Here is an 18,791-nt window from a genome sequence, read left to right as displayed (position 1 = left end):
CACAGTTTGTTCACAAGCCCAACTCCTTTGCTCTTTCCACAGGCTCGTGTGTCCCTGTCCGCTTTGACTGTCCTGAAGTCGACTAGCTCCATGTTAGCATCTGGGACGCTAACTGTTAGCCATTGAGTGAAGCACAAATAAGCTGCTTTCCCTGACGGTCTTGCCGTTCTCGCCAGCTCGTCAATCTTGCTCGGTAGTGAATTCACGTTTCCCATGTTAATAGAACGTACCGAAGGCTTGAATCTCCACTTCCTTGCGAGCCGCTTGACTTTCATCTCATCAGTGGGTAAGCAGGGAATCACACCAATGCGGGACGTCGCTCTCATGGCACATAAAAGTGTTCTTGAATAAACAAACACAGCTCACGGCGATGTTAATTCCACAACAGGTGTGTGTGATGTTACACATAACTGGTATCGGTTGATGATTGTCTGTATCGGAAATTGGGAGTTGGACAATATCGGCAAAATCCAATAGCGTACATCCCTAGTTGTGACGCAAGAATTAGTTCCAGCTGCAATAACACTCAGATTCTCTCTTTAATTACTAGGGGTGTATCGGTTCACATTGATGTATTGAACTGTTTCGGTTCTGTATGATCAATTTGGTCCACTTGCGTACCGTTTTAGTTATATTTTATGCTGTTTTTCTCATTAATTTTATTACTGGAGTGATCCAAGCGCTTCACGCAGAACTAAAGTCCTGTGGGCGAGTTTCTGCATGGACGACTCTTGAGTGTCGGACACTACTGACTGAGGGGGAGCAACGCTAGTAGCTTGCAGGCGTGACAAATCATGGAAGTCAAATATAACAAAGACAACGAAAATAGCTCATTTTTTGGCAGTACAATGCTATAGCTATTCATGTAAGAACTTAAGTGATTTGGATTATTATCAAGAAAACCATGGAAGTTGCTTGAAATCAGCTCTTGAATTCAACTCTTATGAGCTATGTTTGTTATCATTATATTTGTCCAAACAAATGTACCTGCAACAGAGAGCTACTTAACTGTAACTGTCCATACATTTCGCCACAATGTGTAAACAATTGTTTAAATACAACTCTTTATTTTATTATTTTTCTATCTAAAAAACCCCCTCAAATTTAGTCAAATTTCTTTGAAATATCACCCGAATGGGTCGCTTTTATTTTATTTTTTTTAAGTTGTGTTTGTGTGTTTTTTTTTAATAAAAGCATTATAAGTCATTTTTTCCGGCCTTTTTTGTGCCGAAAATTTACCAACTGAACCGAGCACTTCAAGAAACTGAACTGAACCGAAATTTAATTTTAGTGTACCGTTACACCACTATTAATTACCATTGTTCGCTTGCAATGCGACGCTAACAAGCTAAATAGTCGACGACAGTTGTGGTTGCTCGCGGAGTTGACGTCACATCACACGCTCTGCCCTGATGAAGAGCTAGAAAAGCAGGGGTGTCAAAAGTGCGGCCCTGGGGCCATTTTCTGCATGTGATTTGTTTTTTGGTGGCCCGCGGCACATTGTCAAAATAAAATAAACCCAAAAAATCCCCAGCAAAAATGGGGAAAAACAGAGGCTGAAATGTTGATATTAATAACTAGGGGTGTTCCAAGAGCTCACGCGATTAAAACGTGACAAGATTTATCGTTCAGAAAAAAAAGGCTTGTGGCACTAGGTCCGGGATTATAATAAATAAATAATTACACACTAAATGAAAATGAACTTGATAGTTTTGCCGGCCTCAATATATTGCCATGTGTATGTGTGTCCTCTCCCGCCTCCAAACAGTCAGGTCGAGGTTTCACTCTGTGCATTTGTTCCAATAGAACAACGGCATAAGTGAGCCCTTTTGTCAGTCTTACAGTCTCTTTGTCTTCGTGGGTGTAGGCAGGGCCAGGAGCATACACAGAGTGCAGAAGAGTGTACCATCGTAGAAATTAAATTAGTAGATTGCAATATATTGTCATTTATTTTTTATATTTTTTCGTTGTACTTTTCTTAAAGTAATGTTAAAATGTTGTCTCATCTCATTCTTGTGCACCCAATCTCGTGTATCGTCTCATCTTGTGAACTGTCTCGTGACACCCCTGTTGATAACTGATAATAACACAAAGCTTTCTCTGTAAATATGCATTTTTTTAGCTTTTTTTTTTTTGCACAGAATTGTCATCATAAATTTGATCTACTGTGGTTTATTAGCCAATGAAGTTGCCATGAATTCCTTCATCTAAACCCAAAGACCTTTCAGCATTTTTGAGTGTCTTGAAAAGCTCTTTTTAAATACAATTCCTGACTTTATTATTAAAAGAGAGGCAACTTTTTGGTTGATCGGATTCACTTTTGTGCTCACTCCTCAATTTCCTCTTCCTGCTCTGTCTTTGTAGCTCAGTAATCTCTTCCATGCCCTGACCTCCCAATGTCAGTTGAGAGAAGGAAATGAATGATTTGGTATTTTGCTCCTGGGGGGAAAAACAAACTTCCATAGAAATGTGGCAGGCTGATGGTTTATTTGTTCGGCTAATGCCAGGCCTCTGAGGAATGCAGAAAGGGGGAGGATCCACCCTCCCCCCCTTCGAGGCGCACAGTGGAAAATATAACTAAAACTACTCATAAATCTTAGGTTGGTCTTTGCTGCAATATCACAAAAGGCTTATTTTTAGTTATTTTGAATTTGGTTGTGCCAAAAAAAGCTTTTTGTTTAGCTTTGTGTTTCTAAGAACCAGTTGGACCACTACAAACCACTTCAGTTTTGTTGATCAGTTTGTTTGCTTGGCTGCACCTGTCCCACATTGGGATGACTTTCTCCAATTTTCAGCTTGGTTGTTTGCTGTGTCCTGTTCTTCACTTACTCTTGCTCTGTGGGTGAACTCTCCAAGAATGATGAATCTGTACTATTAACAATGTCAGCAAGATGTGCTTCTCGATTGTGCGTGCGTTTGGTTGTCAACGATTTACACGCGTGGATCCTCTGTTTCTGCTCTTGTTTGTTTGTGCATTGCTTGGTTCCATTGCTGCACTGTCATGCTTCTCGCTAACTGCATTTCTTCTCTCTTTTTTTGTTTTGTTTTTTGTTGTTTTTTTTTGTTACCATGCTTCAGCCTAGTGACCTGCGCAAGCACCGCAGGAAGGTAAACTAGAGACCTGCTTCCCTGAGCACTCCCTGATATCAATACCTTCACACCCCCCCCTCATGCCCTCACCCTAACCATTCAATATTCAGCTTTAGTTCCTCTTATTTTTCTACAGTGATGTGTCCAATTATCCTGTTGGTCAAACCAATATGTCATAAATAAAATAATCATATCAAGTACATTTTTCTATTATCTAATATCACCCCTTTTGACATGGCATGTTTCATCATTTACTCAGTATACAAGGACCCTTATTTTACAATGCATTTTTTGGAAAATACAATGTTGTAATTTTTTTAATAGAACATTATAAGGGTTAGGGAGATTGATGTAGAGGTGGTCCTCGGGTTACGAACGAGTTCCGTTCCGTAGCCTGTGCTGTAAGTCGAGTTTCAGTGTAAATTGGAGCTTCTACCGTAATTTCCGGACTATAGAGCACACTGGTACACCAAAAGATGTTCCAGAGAGATTATTTTTTAACTTTTTATCAAATAAATGCTTTTTTCCAAACAGTGTGTACAACATAACTTGTTAAACAGTAGCCTACCAGAAAAATCGCTTTTCTTGGCCGCCTGGTAACTAAAATCACTAAAGTCGTCCTCTTCAAATGTCAGAACCGAACTTTTTTTCGTTGTCATTCCCAGCGCCAGCGTCACCCCCATACCGAGGCAAATCAGCCCTCAAGCCCATGCTGTGATATGCAAATGATATGCAGTTGTTTAAAATAAATTACCCTGTTGTCTTATATTCTTTATTTTATGACCTATGCTATGGTTTGATATACACTACTTTTTAAAAATTATCCAAGTTTTTTGCACAAAGTATCTGTATCAGATTGGCATCGCCGATACCAGCCTGAATTTTACTCAGTATCAAATTGGAAAAGAAATCAGTGGTATTGCACATCACTAATGATGAGGGAACAAGCACGAGTGACTGCAAAATGACTGTATCACTATGAGCCCCAGGGTACAAAACGTGAGAAAAAAGCGACCTAAAGGATACCTATGTTAACTCCTAAGTCACTGTACACAGAACACATGTAAAATCCAGTCATGAAAAGAGAACGTTTTACTTTTATCTCTGCCTTCTTAAAATATTGTCCCAGCCTACTCTGGAAAGATAACCTTTTCTCCTCCTAGATCTCCTTGTAACAGCGCACAGAATCCATGACCCCACTAACATTCATTAGCATTCAATAATCTTTATCCTTAATGATGGTCGCGATCAAAAGAGCGGCCAAAATTGGCTGTCTCTCCTCTCGCTGTGCTTTTTTATGATGTTCAGTTTCACTTCCATGGCGATGGCTTTCCTTTTCTTTGGCGCACTGCTTTGGTAACATAATTAAGTGAAGTAAAACATTAATAAGTGACTTTTTTTTCCTCAGTGTGGCTGAGCAAGCACACATTGTATTAGTTAATTTATGGTAGAGCTTTTGTCACCACGAAAGTCATAAACCGAGGACCACCTAGAGATAATTATTGTTAATGACCTTACATTCTCTTTAACAGCCTTTATTTAAATGTGTTTATTTCCATTATGAGTCTTGGATCTCATTTGTTTTTTCTGTTGTATATAGTCTGCTCAGGATGACAAAGCCACCATACAGTGTGAGACCTCACCCCCCACCACTCCACGGTCCATGCGCCTCAACAAGGAAGCAGGGCATGCTGCCAGCCATGAGGACATAAGAGACATCAGAGGGTAGGCCTTCCTGAAGATTATTTCATACCAGCATTTTAATTTCTGGAGCTATAAATGATTTGGAATTATACTTCTGAATGTTTGGCGTTTTTTATTTTATTCTCATGGCTGCCTTATTCCTTCGTTCACAGATTGATTGGCTTGCAAGATGGCCAGGGTAGTAACCCCAGCAGCAGTAACAGCAGCCAGGACTCTCTCAACAAAGCAGCCAAGAAGAAGAGCATTAAGTCTTCCATTGGACGTCTGTTTGGGAAGAAGGAGAAGGGCCGGCCTAGCATTCCTGGAAAAGACTCTCCTAGTCAAGGTGAGCTGGTCCAAATGTGGGAATAGTTCCAAAATTGATTCTTTGGTTATCTTTTTTTTTTTTACATTCCTCTGCAAACTGCATTCTTGCACAAATGTGCAGGCCTTTATGTAGAGAGTTTTATGCTGAAATCTGGAATCCTCTGAACTGATTTTTTATTACCATTGCTCAATCTTTAGTTGCAGATTCAGGATGCATTTAGATGAGAACATTCCCACCGGTTTAGTAGTCCCTGTCAGGACGTATAAAATCAAACAACAAAACATAAAATAAAATTAACCCCAAAATGCTGTACAAAACACACAAATGAATACTGAATCAGCATCAGTGGGAGCTGTGACTGACGAGTGTAGTGAGTTTTGAAGTGTTTTTCATGATGCTGAAGATGAAGAAACCAGACATTTTAAATGTACCAAATGTGTTTTATTGTAAAGACAATAAGTTGTACAGCTAGCTACAGTATGAATAGTATGTGAATATAGATTATTTATTATATATGATATTATATGTACTATATGATACTTACTTTGTGTATATTATACACACACACACACACACACACACACGCAACACACAAACGCAAGTAAGCATTGAACATGTCATTTTTGTTCTCAGCTGGCACTCCTGAGGCAGAGAGCTCACCTAAAGATGGCTTAGGCATGGGTACCCTGGGAGGCCCTGCGGAAAAGAACCGAAAACTGCAGAAGAAGTAGGTGTACCCCAAAAATGTCCTGTCTGTTGCTCTTCTGATAGGCTATATCATATTAATCATGAAGTACAGTGTTGGTTTTAAAATTGCCATCACTTTTATGGGCTTTCACTCATGCTTCATTACATGATGGCGCTAATACACACTGCCTGCCCGTCTCACGCTCACTCCCATCATCAGCTCCTTGATTTACACACCCAATCTCACCCACCACCATTTTAAGTCTTTTTTTCAAGTTATCAATTCACTTTTTACTTGTTTTGCCAATCTTCCTCTTTTTTATCATCCTCTTCTCATTCCCTATGTAGTCCAAAGACAGGGTAAGTCGTTGGTTCATAATTGCTTTTGCTTTTTCTTCCCACTCGGGGTTGTCATTGACCTCACCAACTTTGAGGAACTCAAATACCTGTCCTTCTGAATGTCTTTTTTTCCATATTGCTCTTAACTAATGTGAATGTGTCTGCTAATTTTAACTGCTCTGCAGCATGAAGTTCTGCACAAACGTACAATTGTTATGAAAAAGTCTACTAAATATGTTTTATTCAGAAACAGTTTCCTAAGTGACCAAGCCACCTTTAAAACATTCACTGCGCCATCTGGTGGCTAAGTACATCCTTAACATCGATTGCAAGGGGTTTCTTCGCCCAGCCTTCTCAAAAACCTTCTGGGATTCTCCTTTACTGGCATTGTTCCTTTGTAATACACTGTGCATGGATTGAATGAACATATTTCTGAAGTGACTGGAAAGGTTTCCCTGTCCTAAATACTTTCCTCAATGCATGTTTTGTGCCCCTCTGTTTACGACAAATGCTTTTTTGTTTAAAATCTAAAAACTTAGTACTGAGAACACAGTCCGTAACTGTCATTTAACTGTCAGAGAGTTGTGCTATGTCCACATGAATACAGATATTTAAAATTATTTTTTTGTGAGAGATTTTTCATACAGTAATTACTCGCCACTTTGAATTTCACGGCTGTTTTTTAAAAATATATATTATGCTGTTTCGTGGTTGAATGCAGCTTATTATTAATTTTTTTAAAAGACTACTTTAGTAAATTTTACATTTCTTGTGATTGAAAGAAGCATAAAAATAGCTAAATGAAGTAAAATACAAATATAAGGCTTTCAGAAGACTCATTCAACAATGTGTGATATGTAGTATTCTACACTACTCACTAGGTGTCTGTAATGGTACTGTAATGTTCGGTGCGACACACCAAATGTGATAGCTGGAAAAACAGGCTTTTATTGCAGGTTTGGATGATCTCACAACAGGCACAATAATCCCTAACACGGGCTACTTTTGTTTCCGTAACCTACGGCAAGCTAAAACTCAAATCTCAACCCTGATGTCCCTTCCTTCTGCCCTTCACTCAGCTCCCCTAGCACCGCAGCACATTTACAGCAACACACTGTAAATGTGTTGCTGTAATAAGACTATTTTGTCTTATAAAAGACAAAATAAGACTATTTTTGTCTTATTTTTATTTATTGTATCTACTATGTTGCGTAATGGGAGTGTAAAGGTGACTATACGATTTAGGGCTGCAACTAACGGTTATTTTAATAACTGATTAATTGGTCGATTATTTTTTCGATTAATCGGTGAATCAGATTTTAAAAAACATTTTTAATTTCCGCCTCTTTATTCAGAAATAGAAGATTTTAACTGACAGAGGAAATAAGTGCACAAACATCAGGTTGCTGCTTGAATATTCTGTTAAAATAATGTTAAATCAAAATTTTAAATGTTTGTCAAATAGTTTCGGTAATACAATGAATGTACACAAAAATATAATCACAATCATTTTCTTAGTCGATTCAGTTAATGGAGTAATCTGTTAAGCCAAATTAATATAAAGCAAACACTTTCAGTTAGTGGTTGGGTCCGCAACAAAGCAGAAAAGAGGCAAAAATGCCCATCACTGGTTTACAAAGTCAAAGCTGATATGTTTGAGTCTTGTTTTGGCTAAAACACAAAGCTAATAGGTCTGCTTTTAATGGATGACTAAGGACATTTTAAAAAAATAATCACATTTGAGAGGCTGAAATCAGAGGATATTTACATATTTAAATTTTAAAAAAATTGAATCGATTACCAAAATAGTTGTCAATTAATTGGGTAATCGATTAACCATCAATTAATTGTTGCAGCTCTAATAGGGTTGTTATTTCATGTCTAGAGCTCTCCTAATAATGCTAAAAAAATTATTTAGAAGGTCATACACTCTACAAACAGATATCTTATTTTTATGTGAATATTATTGGACAGCCCTACTGTTTGTCCCTAAAAACTGAGCTTTTAGAAAACTCCGGTCATAGTCGCAATTTTCTAGAACTGTGCGTCAGGCGGGTAAAACTGAGCTTGTGTCATAAGAAATGCGGCACATTATCTCATGTGTTTAAACCTTATTTAACGACAAAATGAAGTTATTGACTTCTGAATGTTTGTGCAGTGGTAGATGTGTGATGTTTAAAAAAAAAAAAAAACAGTGCGCTGATTTTAAAGCTAATGTACTCGTCATTGTTGATCTAATATATCACAATATTGATGAACAGATGCGTCACCAAGTCAACTGTGGTTGTTTTTTTTTTTCAGGCTTTTGATTGGCCAACATGCATATGACAGCAAGTGAGTTTGTTTTAAACTCCACTCCTTTTTTCTCTTTTTTTTTTTTTTTTTTTTTTAAATACACTGGAGTGGTGTAAATGTTCAAGTTTTTGAAAATATCCGTGTTAGTGTGGACATGGCCTTAACAAAAGACGCATCTTTTTAAACCTGCATCAAGACTTTGACAGGACGTTTTGACACACTTCTATTATTCATATTATTATTCATTCTATTATTCATAGAGCTGTTGAATTTATTCTCGTTTTCCCCTGAGTTGCTTGAATTTCTCTGCTCGTCTGTTTTTCTCCTGTTTTTTTAGGAGTGTATATTGAGTGTGTATGTGGGGATGGAGTGGTGTGTTTCTGTTGGGGTTGGGTAACAAAGTTCCTAACACGCATTGTTTGACATAACTATCTGTGTGTCAGGCATGAACTGTTAGATGAGGCGCGCAGGCAGGGCCTGCCCTTTGCCCAATGGGATGGACCAACTGTTGTCGTTTGGCTTGAGGTACAGCATTGAAACCATTCAAACAATCAACTTTTGTATATGACTTTGTTGTTGTGAATTTGGTGGCCTTTCTCTCGTGTCCCTTGGCTAGCTGTGGGTGGGCATGCCAGCTTGGTATGTCGCTGCCTGCCGTGCTAATGTGAAGAGTGGAGCCATTATGTCAGCTCTCTCTGACACTGAAATCCAGAGGGAGATTGGCATCAGCAACCCGTTACATCGTTTGAAGCTTCGTCTTGCCATCCAGGAAATTATGTCCCTCACCAGTCCCTCTGCCCCTCCCACATCTAGAACGGTATGTGTCATAATGCGTATGACATCACACAATGAAGTCTAAATCAGGGGTGTCCATAGTGGGAGTCTGAGGGCCATTTGCAGCCCACGGCTGTTTTTTTATTGGCCCGTGGCACATTCTAAAAAATTTCAACAAAACTAAAAACAAATCAACAGTAATTTTACAAGAATAAAGTCAAAATATTAAGAGAAAAAAAGTTGTAATCTAACGAGAAAAGAAGTTCAAGATTCAAGAGTTTTATTGTCATTTGCATAGTAAAACAGGCAGTTATACTATGCAATGAAATTTTTATTCTGTTCATTCTCCCAAGAAAAGAAAGAAAACACAAAAAGAATAAGAACATAAGAAACATATGTACCAATAAATTAAGCAACAACAACAACAACAGAAGAGACATTAATACAGATAAATAATACAAATAAATAAATAAAGTGCTATGAGTGTGTGCTTGTGTTGCGTGCGGTGTGTGTGAGTGCTTCGTTGAGAAGCCTGATGGCCTGTGGGTAAAAGCTGTTCTCCAGCCTTGTGGTCCTGGACTTCAAACTCCTGTAGCGTCTGCCTGATGGTAGGAGTGTGAATAATGAGTGTTGTGGATGTGTGCTGTCCTTGATGAGGTTGTGTGTTCTGCGTAGGACTTTCACAATTTCACAAGAATAAAGTAATACTATGAAGACAACTAGTGTCATTTTAGTAGCATAAAGTTGAAATATAAATATTAAATTGGGTTGGGAAAATGTTATAATATTCCGAGAGTAAAGTCAAAATACTATGGGAATAAAGTCATATAAAGTCACTTCGCAAAGCTGAAAGGCATTTTTTATTCAAATATATATAACTTCTTTGCATGTCTATATGGGTTTACAATATCAAACTGGCCATTGCATCCTTTCATTTTTCCGTATACGACCCTCATTGGAAAAAGTTTGGACACCCCTGGTCTACATAATGTCTTTTTACCACTGTCTACAATGTCTGTCATCTTACTGAGCATGGTACTCTCACAGATTAACATTTAAAACATTTTTTTGTTGTAACAACCAATGCTTCCTTCTCTTTTCTGTCTTGCATCCCTTCTCTGCACACTTCACTCACTTGTGATTGGGGGGCGGGTGTCAAATGATCAGACCACAGGAAACGTTTGGGTCACACATGAAGAAATGGAAAGTTTGGCAGCAACGCCTCCCACGGTTAGTCTTTCCTGATTGGCTGCACACTGGTGTGTTTCTCACATCTATAGCCACCGTTTGGCTCCTTCCAAGTCCGCCCAAAGACTGCCACATAGCAATGCATTTATCGGGCTTCAATGTGATAAACTCCTCTACACTAACAAAAAAACCTCACATTGTTGCTGGTGTTTTTGAGTAACTTGGAACGAGACCTTATTCAGCAGTGTTTCTCTGGAATATATTTGTGGTGGGAGTTGAGACGATGGTGTGTGTGTGTGTTTGTGCGCGTGCGTGCGTGCGTGCGCGTGCGTCCGTGTGTGCGTGCGTGTGTGTGTGTGTGCGCGCGTGCGTGCGTGTGTGTGTGTGTGTGTGTGTGCGTGCGTGAGTGTGTGTGTGTTTGTGTGCGTCCGTGTGTGTGTGTGTGCGTGCGTGTGTGTGTTTGTATGCGTGTGTGTGTGTGTATGTGTGTGTGTGGTGTCTGCAACCGCAATGAAGTGTCATTATTAATTTATACATTTTAACATTTGACATCCAGCTGTTCTAACCCAGCACTCCAATCTCACTAACCCAGCCTTTTTTTTCGTCACCATGCTCACTAACCATGCTAACACCAGGAGGATGACGAAAGTAGCTGGGCCCAGGTTTGAATACATATTCCTCCTGTTTGTTTGCTTAGCCCCTATAGTCTGCTCTGCTCTTCATGCTCTAAAGTCAGTTCTCAAATCAAAATATCGATACTTTCGATACTTCATTTATTTGAGGTAATGTTTGTATGAAACATTTGTCTGTTGAAAGAATGACCGATCATAAACACAGCCATGTGTGAATTGTGAATCAAGTTTTCATTATTATAGTAGTTCATAATAATTGATCCTGTATTTTAATGGTTGTATCATTTAATGTTTAATTTTCACATTTTTTATGATTCCATTGTGTTTTTTCTGTTGTATATTAGCTTGGCTATATTGTAAATCACCCCGCTACCTTAATATACTTCATGGTTTAAAATAAATAAGTAAATTATTAATGTATTGAAAATATGTTGATTTGAATAATTTATTTAATAATAAATTCATTAATTGATGTCTTGTATTTTCTATGCTATGGTATGAAATATACTACTTTAGAAAATTTATATAAATTTGCCAGACACTTGAGGTGAGTTTGCACAAAGTATTGGTATCAGATCGGCATCACCAATACTAGCCAGAATTTTACTTAGTATTCACTCGGAAACTAAATCAGTGGTATCACACATCCCTCCTTTACGCATTCCTTCAATTTTTCTGTTTGTGGCCCACGCTGGAAAAAGCAAGCCCTGAATTACTTAAAAACAAGACAAACAAGTCTCCGCCTACAGAAATAACAGAGTGACTGGGCTTCGATATTTTATTTTAAATTATATATGAGTCATATGTTGAAATAAGTACTGTAGTCCTAATGTATGCTCAAGAGACACAGTCCAATATGGTTATTGGTGATTGGCACAGATACAAAATACAGGTGGTCCTCTGGTTACTAGACTGTGATGTAAGTGGAGTTTTAGTGTAAGATGATACTGAAAATGAACTCCTCAGTCACTCCCACTGGACACAGAACACATGAAGAACATATAAAATACAGTCATAAAAAGTTGAAATGAAAGAGTAATAAAAAGAGAAGGACTCCTTACTTTTATCCATGTGGTTGTCCTACCTTCTTAAAGGCAACCTCCTCTTCTCCTCCCATATCTCCTTGTAAGAGCGCACAGAATCCGTAACCCCTCTTGCATTCAGTAATCTTTTTTCCTTAATGATGGTCACGATCTAAAGAGCAGAACAATATTGGTGGGTGTGTCTCCATTCTCTGAGGTTTTTATGGTGTTTGTTTTCACTTCCATGGTGGTTGCTTTCCTTTTCTTTGGCGCACTGCCGCTTGGGAAACAAAGTGCAAAAAGTTAACTAAAGCAATGTTACCATTCCTTGGTGTGGCACTGTATTCTTGCCGCATGTGCTGTAACTAGTTCTCGAGCGAGTCTTGTGTTTACTAACCAAAATTTAGTTTTTAATTTATGAGAGCGAGTTCTGAACCATGGAACATTGTGACACAAACCGTCGTAAACCGAGGACCACATGTATTTATTTTGCTATATTATGCTTACTTTCTGTCGTATTTACTATATTAAAAATGTCATAAACCACACATGATCAAGATCTCTGAGACGGAGTACTTTTCTATTTGCATCAAAAAGCTAGCTTTCCAGCCTGATGCTAATGTGTACTTTGAAAAGCATAGAAGGATAATTGTGCAAACCTGAAAGCAAAATATGTATAAAAAGTAAATTTTCAATTTAACAATAGCATCATGAAACAGATATTTTACCAAATCTTATTACTAATATTCACCAGTTATTTCATATAATGCTAGAGGTCTCACTATTTACAGTCATGGGAAAAAATGATTAGACCGGCCTTGTTTCTTGGGTTTCTTGTTTATTTTAATTCCTTGTACAACTAAAGATACATTTGTTTGGACAAATATAATGATGACAACACAAATAGCTCATAAGCGTAACAATTTTGGCAGTACAATGCCATAGCTATTGATGCAAGAACTTACCATAAGTGATTTTTGTTAGCGCTTTTTTTTGTTATCATTATATTTGGCTAAACAAATGTACCTTTAGTTGTAGCAGGCTTTAAAATGTACAAGAACCTCAAACAAGGATGGTTCCATCATTTTTTCGATGACCGTAAAGTATGTGATGACAATATCCTGTAAACTAGTAATTATTAGTTTATTTAATTGAATGCATGTTAATTGTATTTTCCCACTACATTTTTAAACCTACAGTATATCCTAAACACTTATTTGTTTTTTGTTTGTTTCTTTTAAGACATTGGCATATGGAGACATGAATCATGAATGGATTGGTAATGAATGGCTACCCAGTTTGGGTTTACCACAGTATCGCTCATATTTCATGGAGTCCCTGGTGGACGCCCGCATGCTCGATCACCTGACAAAGAAAGACCTCCGGGGACAGCTGAAAATGGTAGACAGCTTCCACAGGTAATACTACCCTCACCTGAAAGCAATAATGTATCATTTTCCTGGATTGTACAGTCGTTCTTCGTTTATCGACGTTAATTAGCGTGATAAGTGAATTTCAGCAAAGTAGGGTTCCTTATTTATAAATGGAATATAATAAAAGCAAATAAGAGTTGTTTTTTGTAAAGTTGCTCACAGATTACACTGACACACATACCCCTAGCCTACGCTTAGTTTTATTTGATACACTTATTCCTCGCTTGTATTGTAATACTTACAGGCATGGCCAAAAACAATGGCATCTTATGGAATCTTTGGCATGCCAATATTTTTGGCTGTACGTACGTACGTACTTGTAAATTATAGTAACAAATACAGTTTTTACACACAACCACTAACCTGTGAAAATACTGCAGCTTGATGATGATGCTACGTTAGATACACGGCCTCTTTAAATGCATGACTTCACTGTCTTCTGAATGCTGTATATTTGTATTCTACTTCATTATACTTAAAAATACATAATTTAGCCCAAAAACATGTACAGTTTCCTGAAATATGCATATTTGTGACTAATAACAGACCGTAGTCACCTGCAAAACAGTAAGGGACCATGATATCATTTTTAAAATGAATATATTTGGAAAAGTGTGAAAGAGTAAAGCCACAAAAGTGGAAGCGCGATGTGGCGAGGGACGACTGTAGAATGTGTTATAAAACTGCCTTTAAATCATCATTTTTTTAGATGATTGGCCTTGAAATAACTGATGGCGAACTGTCTGTCTGCTTAATAGGAACAGTTTTCAGTGTGGAGTGATGTGTTTAAGGAGACTCAACTATGACCGGAAGGAGCTGGAGAGAAGAAGGGAGGAGTCTCAGCTGGAGTTTAATGGTAACAAAAGTATTTGTAGTTTGACTATTTGTACCCTGAATGATGTAATATCATGTAATATGAAATGTAATAGTAAATGCCCTGTGCTTGTTTTCTAGATGTGCTGGTGTGGAGTAATGAGCGTGTGATCAATTGGGTCCAGGCTATTGGCTTGAAAGAATACAGCGCCAACCTGTATGAAAGTGGCGTCCATGGCGCACTGCTTTCCCTGGATGAAACCTTTGATCACAACTCCCTGGCACTACTGCTGCAGATTCCTACACAGAACACTCAGGTACACGCAACACACTCGTCAGCCATGCCCTCCAAACCAACAATGAATAGCACAATACATTACAAAAACACTTTACCACAATTTGTGTGACACATTTGATGGAAACTGAAAATAAAGTCCTTTTTCAGGAACTGCTTCACAGTGTAGTTTTGTGGAAATTGTTTACGCAGTTTTTTGTGTAATCCTGCTATCTAATCAACAATACAACTGGGCATACATACAACTTTAGTTATTTGCTGTTGTCAAGCGCATGCAATACCTATGGGGGCAAAACACACAGCAACGTGCACACACTCCAAGCACAGAAATGAAAATCACACAAGCACCATAAATCACATGCAAATTAAGAATACCGGTACTGCAATCACATTAATGCAGAATCAAAAGCAGAAGAAATATGCTAGAAATGCCAAAACGCATGCATGACAGAAATGCAACTTCACGGAACGAAACGGAAGTTAGCCAGGCCACCAGGGGCGTCAGACCTGAGGGATGTCTCAATTCGCACACTACTGAATTTACACGTAGTATTTTGAGTGCGTGCGTGCGTTCACAGTGCGGCAAAATGCAGCACTCACCAGGATGTTGCGCTCAACACACTAAAAATGGTGAGTGCATAGTTGTGGACACTTAACCCCCTCAATAGTCACCATCTTGGCTACTTAGCAAAAGGGTTGAAATAATGGCAGCTGAGGAGCAACCCATATTGGTGGAAAGTAGTGAACAGTAGAAGATAAATTTTGCGAAATATTACAGTTGTCCCATGCCACTTTGCGCTTCGAATTTTGTGGCATCACTCATCATGGTTTTTCAAAAATATATTAACTTAAAAATCATGCTGTTTTGTGGTTGAATATGGCTTATTAGTCCAAAAATAATATATTTAAGCATATTTTACATATAATTTGCCTAAATTAAGCATTTTCAAGCATAAAAATGGATAAATGGAGTGAAATACAAATATAAGGCATTCAGAAGACGCATTCAAAGACATTGTGATGAGATGTAGTATTCTACATTGGTCACTAGGTGTCAAATGTTACTGTAAAATGGGTGAGACCAACGATCACCAGACTTGATGACCAGAACAACAGGCTTTTATTCCAGGTTTGAATGATCTCACAACAGGCACAATAATCCCAAACACTGGCTAGTGTTACGGCCTCAATTCTGAACCCCAAACATCACTTCCTGTCCAACACCGGAACAGATTTATAGCAACACACACGAGTATGAGGCTTATTTATATCTTAAATGTCTTCTTTTCTCTTATAGTGTCCCCTATATTGGGTAATAGGAGTGTAACGGGGGGGCTATGGGGTGTTATTTCATGTCTAGAGGTCTCTGATAACTGTTAAAAAAACATACTTAGAGGTTGTAAAGAGGTTTTCTGTATTCTATTTATGTAAATATATTTGGTTTCTAAAGAAGGAATCCTACTTTGCGGAAATTCACTGACCACGGTCCGGTCTGGATCCAGTTAACCACGATAAACAAGGAATTACTGTAACTTTTTTTTTTAACTACATGCACATGCACATGCACCATGGCCTGTTCTGCAAATTAGATGATTTCATGTCCCCCACCCACACTCACCACCACAAATAGCTTGCAGTCCTGTGGGAAACCCTGGCTGTCCCCTTCAATTTGTCTGCTTCTTTTTTGTGTCTCTTCAGGCCAGAGCAGCTCTTGAGCGGGAATACAACAGTCTGCTGGCCATTGGCACAGACAGGAGGATGGAAGAGGTGATGAACGCAGCACGTCACATACTGCAGATAGTGCAAGGCATGACAACTTTTTTTTCTCTCCACTGTCTTTTGGACCAGGATGATGACAAAAACTTCCGGCGTGCTCCCTCATGGAGAAAAAAATTCAGGCCCAAGGACATGAGGGGCGTGTCCTTGGGTACATCAGATACCCTGCCTGCCAACTTCAGGGTGACCAGCAGCAACGCTTCATCTCCCTCCACTCAGCCAAAGAGGAGCCCCATGGATGGTAAGTCACACTTGTGCGTGCATGTTTGTGCACGTTTTTGCTGCCACCTGAAATAAGAACGTCTTCATTTTCGTGCTTTTGAATTCTTCTTGAATGGCATTGCGCTTGATGATTCTGTGACTAACGGCATGTCCTTGCATGTGATTTTCGCCAACATGCAAATACAGGAAGTCAGTCTATTCAGAGACTGGACACTGCTACAGTCAGGACCTACTCTTGCTAACATAAACCTCACACAACGGTAAGTTGTACAACTGAAGGCTATTGTATGGTTGTTACTAGAGATGCTCCATATTGGCTTTTCACCGATATACCGATTTCGTCCAGCATTTCGTTACCGATACCGATATAGGCAGCTGCTCTTCCCTCAAACTACTCAAACTAATTTCATGTAATGAAAACATGATGTGCTACTGTGATTCCACTGGATGCATTTCACAGATAGATATATACAATACATACAATACATACTTTATTAATCTCCAAGAGAAATTCACGTTTTGAGCAGCATGAACTATGCCAAGATGGGACATCCCTAGTTTTTACTCCCCTTTAGAAGCACAACAGAGCACAGCTTTCTTGAACTGTTCAGCTCTAATAACGCATGTTTCACGTATCTTCTCTCTTCCTCTTTCTCTCTTTCTCTCTCTCCCCCTCTCTTCTTTCCTTTCTCCCCATCCATGTACATCTCCCTTCTTCTCGTCTCAGTTTATCCTCATTATTTCTATAGGTAACCGCTGGTCAGAGGATGAAGGGGAGTTCCCCATTTTCAAGACCAGGATGATGAACTAAACTCAATTTTAAGGACACTAAAAGTTTTTTTTTTTTGTTATCACAGAGAGAAAGATCTTACTCACAATCTCGGTATCCCCAGAGGAAACTGTTGATTTTTCCATTTTTCTTATATGTAGTGTATGTATACTGGTGGGACTTTGAATTGATTTTACTACATAATCTTTTTGCCTCTAGCCCTTTAATCAACCCACTTTTTAAAATTAAAATCTCCCTACCCCACCGTACCCATCTGATGTATGTAACTGAATGTTTCAGGAGTTTGTATATTTCTACCAACAGACATTTTCTAATCTTTTTTTTTTTTTATAATCTCGACTGACCAGATGTATGTTTTTTCTTTGTTGATTTGAAATATAATCAATGCTTAAGTGACTTGTGATATAATTTAATTCTATACATCGTTACTGGATTTTGAACGTGTATTTTTCTAGCTTCCTGGTGATTTGGATGTAAATACAGCGCTTAATTTAGGTAGGTGGATGTGTGAATATCAGATCAATTGCTGGAGACTAAAAACTGCTCAACACTGTGAGTGCGCCATCACCATTCAAAGAACTTCTGGCAAGCCAGGTGATGTGGACAACAGATACAGTATGTTTTCCATATATATATAATGTATATATATATGTGTGTGTGTGTGTGTGTGTGTATATATATATATATATATATATATATATATATATATATATATATATATAATGTATATGTGTGTATGTGTGATACCAAATGGAAAGTTTAGAATTGAAGAACTAAAGCCATATATCCGTAGCTGGTTTCAAATGCAAACTTCCAGGTCGTCCCCTGTTGACCTTGCATGTAAGAACTCACACCCCCAACCCTTAGTCTGTCCCTCGAACCACAAACCAAGCCACAGGAGAAAGAGGTCAAGTGCACACAACAGTTTGCTTTGATGGACCAACCTCACTTAAGCCTCAGCTGCAACTAGACAGTCCACCCAAAAACCTATTTTTAAAAAACCCTTCTTTTCTAAATACTTTATAACAAGCCTTATTGTTTCTTAACTCTTCTGTTCTTATTTATGACATGTTCATGTTGTGTGTCTCTTCTGTATTTTTCCCCTGTTATCGCTCTCACAACACAGGTTCCGCAATAAGCTCCTTTGCAAATTGGAACGGAACTGAAGCGTTTTCTTTCACCCGTACTTTCGTGGAGTCTGAAGTAGAAATGATGTCATTATGTATGTCATTATGCACAGTTGCTTTTATTATTATTCCTGCTCTTTGTCTGATCTTGTAACAATGATGTACAGTCTGAGTACTTATAAACTATTTTTATCACAGTATTATTTATTGCTTGTTTCAATAAAATACTGAAGCTTCAATTTTTTTGCAGATGAAGGCTAAAGCTATTCAGAAAGTGTATGCTTTGGTCTTGTCTTG

General features: G+C 38.3%; 1 protein-coding gene across 10 annotated transcripts in view; it reads left to right on the top strand.

Annotated features, from left to right (window-relative positions):
• ppfia1 (PTPRF interacting protein alpha 1) overlaps positions 1-18,717 on the top strand; it is a 72,007-nt gene extending 53,290 nt beyond the window's left edge. The window contains exons 17-32 of one of the 10 annotated variants that reach the window (XM_054770078.1): positions 3,079-3,108; positions 4,691-4,815; positions 4,947-5,119; positions 5,735-5,828; positions 8,429-8,461; positions 8,866-8,947; positions 9,039-9,239; positions 10,364-10,426; positions 11,020-11,046; positions 13,281-13,456; positions 14,230-14,327; positions 14,426-14,601; positions 16,278-16,346; positions 16,428-16,596; positions 16,764-16,837; positions 17,305-18,717. In XM_054770078.1, the coding sequence (XP_054626053.1) occupies positions 3,079-3,108; positions 4,691-4,815; positions 4,947-5,119; positions 5,735-5,828; positions 8,429-8,461; positions 8,866-8,947; positions 9,039-9,239; positions 10,364-10,426; positions 11,020-11,046; positions 13,281-13,456; positions 14,230-14,327; positions 14,426-14,601; positions 16,278-16,346; positions 16,428-16,596; positions 16,764-16,819 (1,572 nt within the window). In that variant the 3' untranslated portion in view covers positions 16,820-16,837; positions 17,305-18,717. The remainder of the gene's footprint in view (positions 1-3,078; positions 3,109-4,690; positions 4,816-4,946; positions 5,120-5,734; positions 5,829-8,428; positions 8,462-8,865; positions 8,948-9,038; positions 9,240-10,363; positions 10,427-11,019; positions 11,047-13,280; positions 13,457-14,229; positions 14,328-14,425; positions 14,602-16,277; positions 16,347-16,427; positions 16,597-16,763; positions 16,838-17,304) is intronic. The other 9 variants (XM_054770077.1, XM_054770082.1, XM_054770079.1 and 6 more) reach the window with 9 other exon arrangements.
• Positions 18,718-18,791: the final 74 nt, after the last annotated feature.

Source organism: Dunckerocampus dactyliophorus, chromosome 3 (assembly GCF_027744805.1).
Source record: "Dunckerocampus dactyliophorus isolate RoL2022-P2 chromosome 3, RoL_Ddac_1.1, whole genome shotgun sequence".
In the NCBI taxonomy this organism is placed as follows: Eukaryota; Metazoa; Chordata; class Actinopteri; order Syngnathiformes; family Syngnathidae; genus Dunckerocampus; species Dunckerocampus dactyliophorus.
This window is presented reverse-complemented; position numbering and strand designations above follow the sequence as displayed.